The sequence below is a fragment of the Grammomys surdaster genome, unplaced genomic scaffold, assembly GCF_004785775.1.
Source record: "Grammomys surdaster isolate TR1022 unplaced genomic scaffold, NIH_TR_1.0 332978, whole genome shotgun sequence".
NCBI lineage: Eukaryota > Metazoa > Chordata > Mammalia > Rodentia > Muridae > Grammomys > Grammomys surdaster.
In genome coordinates, this window is record NW_021628166.1 from 2889 (window position 1) to 8972 (window position 6084).

General features: G+C 45.7%; 1 protein-coding gene across 1 annotated transcript; it reads left to right on the plus strand.

Annotated features, from left to right (window-relative positions):
• Positions 1 to 2768: 2768 nt before the first annotated feature.
• Positions 2769 to 4122, plus strand: LOC114616680 (5-hydroxytryptamine receptor 3B; the record flags this gene model as incomplete). Its single annotated transcript, XM_028762113.1, has 3 exons — positions 2769 to 2979; positions 3093 to 3275; positions 3887 to 4122. Coding segments are annotated over 3 exons (630 nt in total), but the record flags the coding sequence as incomplete, so codon positions are not given.
• Positions 4123 to 6084: the final 1962 nt, after the last annotated feature.

Below are 6084 nucleotides of genomic sequence, written 5' to 3' on the forward strand. Positions count from 1 at the left end.
TCACTCACTCGCCTTTGGTTTTAGCCTAGATTTATGTTTTCTGTCTGCATCTGGGTGGAGGGGAATCATCTTTACCTGTGCTAATTACATCAGAACTTGATTTAGAAGGACAGCAGTTCAATTGTACTTGAGATGTTTGGCAAGGCAAAACCATCTTGTTTCTTTAAAAGGAAGGGGGAGGGGCTGAGGAAATAGTCCAGTTGGTATACTGCTGGACTTGTAAACAAGAGTACCTGAGTTCAATTCCCAGAACATGAAAAGCTCAGCAGCTCATGGCCGTGTGTGCTTGTAATCCCAGCACTAGGGAGGTGGAGACAGGCAGATCCCTGGGGCTCCCTAGATAGTTAGCTTGGTCTACTTAGTAAGTTTCAAGCCAATGACAAATGGTTCCTTGGGAATAACACCTAAAGTTGCTTTCTGACATGTGCACATGTTCATGTGTACACACATACCCCCCCACATACATACATACATACATACATACATACATACATACACACATACATACATACACACATACATACATACACATATACACAAGAAAGTAAGAAGAGCTGGGCGGTGGTGGCACACGCCTTTAATCCTAGCACTTGGGAGGCAGAGGCAGGCAGATTTCTGAGTTCGAGGCCAGCCTGGTCTACAGAGTGAGTTCCAGGACAGCCAGGGCTACACAGAGAAACCCTGTCTCGAAAAAACCAAAAAAAAAAAAGTAAGAAGAAATTGAGTCAGGGAGAGGCTGACTGTTGCATACAGGATTATACAGGTTTCCACACATAGACTCTGTTTCCTTGACTACTGATCTGGGTCCTTCCCACTTATGCAACATGCCTTGTCCTCGTCTTCAGGGTGACATTCATAGATTTCTCTCCCACCTCATGCAATCTCTGCTATGAAGTCTTCCAGGGTGATCCCACTTCTTCCCTCCACCCAAGCAGGTATGATCCCTCCATCCCACACTCTAAGAGGCCAGATCACCAGCATCCCAAGTTGGACCACAACAGAAAGCCCTCTGGGTCTATGGCCACTCAGTGCTCTTCCTCCCGCCACTGTGTCTCATAGCTACCTCATCACAGTCAACAGAGATGCAGGATGATGATGGCTCATTGTGGGCTTTTTTCTTGTTGACTGCACTTTGATAGAAATGTGTTTCAACCAAACTATTGCAAATCAATGTGTGTTGCACTGGTATAGATATTTGCAGCCAATTATGTTTAATGTGGAAGACAACAGCCAGACTACAATCCACCAAACAGCTCTGGCCTGCCAAGCTCCACTGAATCGGGACATGTTCCCGGATCTGATGGCAAGAGAGCCTCAGCTCTCATCAACAAGGTGTGTGGTGGACTCCCCTAGACAACCTGCCACCCATCACCAGGCTCTCTACCTCCTCTGTGTTTATGCTCATTTCTTTGTATTTTTTTTCCCAGAGCAGTCCTGTCTCCTCTCCAATAGCTGGGCAGAGCCTGATTTGTAGCTAGGCTGTAGCTGACAAGTAGCACTAGGAATCAGAAGACGTGGGGTTACATCACAGCTCGGCCACTGACTCAACTTACTTACGGATGCAGTGCTTCAAAAATCTATGAGATGGAGGGTGTTATCTACCCTACATGTTGTAAATGAAAAGAAAACAATATAACAGATGTAAAAGCATCCAGCACATGATCTAACACATAGAAAGCAGTCAAGTGTCCCATTGTCTGGCAAACCTAAGAAATTGGAGCTGTTAAGAATGCTGGTCCAGAGCTAGAGAGATGGCTCAGCAGTTAAGAGCGCTGTCTACTCTTCCAGAGGTCCTGAGTTCAATTCCCAGCAACCACATGGTGGCTCACAACCATCTGTAATGGGGTAGGACGCCCTCTTCTGGTGTGTCTGAAAACAGGAACAATGTGCTCATATACATAAAGTAAACAAATACATCTTTTAAAAAAAGAATGTTGGTCCAAATTCAAGAGCTAAGGGATGAGTGAGGATGCTGGTCTGCTCCATCAGGCTTTATTCAGGAGATGGATTATTAACAGCCCTGAGGGAAATCATCACCTCAGAGATGGGACCTTGATTCTCTTGCCTCTACCTCCCAAATGCTTGGATAACAGGTGTGTACCAACATTTCCAGTTTATGCTGTACTGGGATAGAACCCAGGGCTTTATACATGTTAGAAGGCACTTTATCAACTGAGCTACACCCCCAATTATAACCCCAGCACTGGAGGACAGAGATGGGCCAGAGAACTCACAAGCTAGCTAGCCAAGTACTGAACTTCTAGTTTACTGAGATACCCTGTTTCAGGCAATGACACAAAGAATGATAAAGGAGGGCACCCGACACCCTGCTCTGGTTTCTGCATGTGTCTGCATGGACATGTATCTGTGCACATATGCACACACAACAGCATTGTTAGGTCTATTGAAAATTTACCTTTCTATCTTTTTGAACCACAAAATAGCCGTGTGTGTGTGTGTATGTGTGTGTGTGTGTGTGTGTGTGAGAGAGAGAGAGAGAGAGAGAGAGAGAGAGAGAGAGAGAGAGAGAGAGGTGTGTGTGTGTCTTGTAATGTAGTCCAGGCTGGCTTTCAACAAGTAGCAATTCTCCTGCTTCAGCTCCATAAATTCTGAGATTATAGGCATTTACCAGCACACCTGGCTGGTTTCCTACCATAAACCACATAGTCATTTTTCATCATGCACGAGGGGTGGGGCTTAAGTGCCATGTGCTCAGTCAAGTGTTAGGTCTTCTACTTAGACTGGAAAGTTCCCTTGTTCCCTGCCAGGTAGTGATTCGAAGATGTCCGTTGGCCTATGTCGTGAGCCTCTTGATTCCTAGCATCTTCCTGATGCTCGTAGACCTGGGAAGTTTCTACTTGCCCCCCAACTGCCGTGCAAGAATTGTGTTCAAGACCAATGTGCTGGTGGGCTATACAGTCTTCAAGGTCAACATGTCTGATGAGGTGCCAAGAAGCGCAGGGTGCACGTCTCTGATTGGTAAGCAGCCCCAATGTCACCTGACACCCTCCTAGACCATTCCTGGCCAAGATCTGCATGTCAGATGGAAGACTACCGCTTACTCCCTTTTCTCTGCTCTGGTCCTTCCACAGGGGTCTTCTTTACCGTCTGCATGGCCCTCCTGGTTCTCAGTTTGTCCAAATCCATCTTGTTGATCAAATTCCTCTATGAGGAGTGGCACAGTGGGCAAGAACAGCCTCTTATGTGCCTTCGAGGGGACTCCGATGCCAATGAGTCTAGATCGTACCTCAGGGCTCCAAGTGCTGAGGCCACAGGTTTGTGAGTAGCCCTGGTACCCCCATCCAGTACTTGGCTGGCTGCTTGCTTTGTTATGCTAAGAACCTGGTTCTACTGGGGAAGCATCAGACCATGCCTGGACTGAGTGAATGATGGAAAACATGTGCTTTAAAGCTCCTGTTCTGTGAGATTTCTTCTTCGAACTGAAGACTGCCTCCTGCTGGAGATTATTTTAGTTTGAAAGTCAGGTCTTTCATTACCTTTAGTTTGTTTCATTTCCACAAGAGGCATGAACCCAAAAGTTCATGAATTCTGGTATATAAGCACACACACACACACACACACACACACACACACACACACACCACACAAAGGTGGGGATAAATATGAAGAATTGCGTTCTGGTTGCTTTATATAAAGAACTTTAAGAATCACCCTAGCTCAGGAAATCTCCTAGATAGATGCAGCCTCCTCCACACACACCTTGACACAGTGCATCTCTGCCATGTTTCCTGGGTGTTCCCTCAGCAAAGCTGTGCCTGTTCTAACCAGGCAGCGTGAGAGTCCCCAACTCCAGCAATGACTTTTCCTTAAAGAATAAGAGCAAGTAGCTTCTGGTTCATTCAAAGTGTTTCCCTCTATCACACAGAGTCCCCGGTCGGTCAGGAACACCAGATCCCATCAGATACTCTGAAGAATTTCTGGTTCCAGCTCCAAACCATCAACAAGTCTCTCCGAACTCGGGATCAGGTTTACCAGAGGGAGGTGGAATGGCTCGCCATCCTGTACCACTTTGATCAGCTGCTCTTCCGAATCTACCTTGCCGTGCTGGGGCTCTATACTGTCACCTTATGCTCTCTCTGGGCACTGTGGAGCAGGATGTGACAATGGAGACTGCTGGTCTCACTTTATATGGAGTCACCACATGTAGGGAAAGCTGAACAGTGGAGAGGGTTTGAAAAGGAAGGGGTGGGTAGGTTTTAAAAAAAAAAAAACGCCTGCAGGAGGCTATTGTTTCTTTTCAGTGACTACAGACACAAGCATCTTATTTGCTAGTGACTAAACCAGTAAACATATATGTCCATAATAAAGATGTATAAATAGAATAGAGCATGCAGCAGCAAGCAATCTTTCACCCTCTCTGAACCATCAGCAACTGCACACACTTGGGTTTAAGCAAAAATAGTTTGTTTTTAGATTTTTGAAGCCGGGTCTCTTATAGTCCAGGCTAACCTTGAACCCCTGATACTCTAGCCTCTACCTTCCAAGTGCTAAGATTGCATATATTGTGCTACCACACCCAGAATATGTCGTTTGATATATTATGCTTCAACAGTCTATATGGTAAGCCAAGTCAACTTGGCTTAAGCCCTGCTCAAACCAGCTTAAATCCCCCAGGGTCATCAATACATGGCTCTATCTCCTCAATTCTGTCTTTGGTCTCATGTTGCCTTATATCCTCCCCTTAAATATTTGGTAGCCTCTTTAACGCATGAGTGTATATGAGGAGAAAGAGGGAAAAACAGATGATAGACAGACAGACAGACAGACAGTCAGTCAGACAGTCAGAGAGAGATTATCCAATAGGCCACATGCTTCCAGCCCCTGACACTGTGCCTGGTTCTATCCCTGTTCATTTAGGAAACCTCAGACTTCACTTCAGTTTGCCTTATTTAAAACAGGGGCTGTTAATATTTACTCTCTCTATATCATAGACTTATGAGGGCAAAATCAAGCCAATAGCTCAATGGCATCTTGAAAAGTACATAATAGATGACGAAAATAAATTTGAGACTTGCCTGCTACCAACAGAGGATTTCTGGCTGGAGTCTTTGGTGTGAGTGCGGGCTTCCGGTTTTCGGTTTGCTCTTTCTGCTTCCCCCTACACCTAGCTCAGGTCCTTAGAGTTCTACATGTGGGCATTCTGGAGTAATAATCACAAAACATTTCATTCTAGCTCACTGCTTGACGGACAAGTGTCTGATGTGCTTTCCCAAGTCAGAGGGAAAAAAAAATCTACCCAAGGCCAGACATCCCATTCCCTGGGCTTCTGCATCTCTATCCATCACTGAGGGTGGTCCTCAGATGGCCAGTGGGCAGAACGACACAGCAAGGCTTAGAGACATCATACAGCCTGGTGCTTCCAGCACAGGCCATGAAAGTCCGAAGCTGTTTTCTAGAAACCTATTCCAGGACTAAAATTGCCTTTAAAAAAAAAATCTGCCATCCCATCCCCACCCTGAAGAAAAAGAATTTAAATTCCAACAGCCTTTACCTGCACCCCCTCTTTCATTACCTCCCAGTTAGTGCTCAGCGCCAATTGTCCATGAAATTCCACTGCTGCCGTTAATGAAATGGGGAACGCAAAAAGTTTGTGAACAGGAAGTGTCCATGCAAACTCCACCTGTTTCCTTCTTGACTTCCTACTTTTTTACCATTGGCCTCCTCTGCTTCTATGGTGTCGTTAGCCTCTACATTGATCCTGGCCTTCTCCGCTTCCTCCCCCTGTTATCAGAGTGGGAAGTCAGAAAGGCATGGCTGTGGCATTTCCTCCTTCCTAGACGCATGCTGGAGGAGTCAGAGCCTGGAGGTCTGGTCCATCGCTGTTTACCCAAGGGAGCTCGAACTTCATTGCTCAGACCACAATTTGACTTACTTGAAATTGATGCTATAAATATTTACTATCTCCATGTCACAGACTTCTGAAAGCAAAATGGAACAACTTAATGACATTTCAAAAAGTCAATAACAGATGACACTATAAACAAGGGACTGCCTGCCATCGAGAGAGAGAGAGAGAGAGAGAGAGAGAGAGAGAGAGAGAGAGAGAGAGAGAGAGAAGTTCTG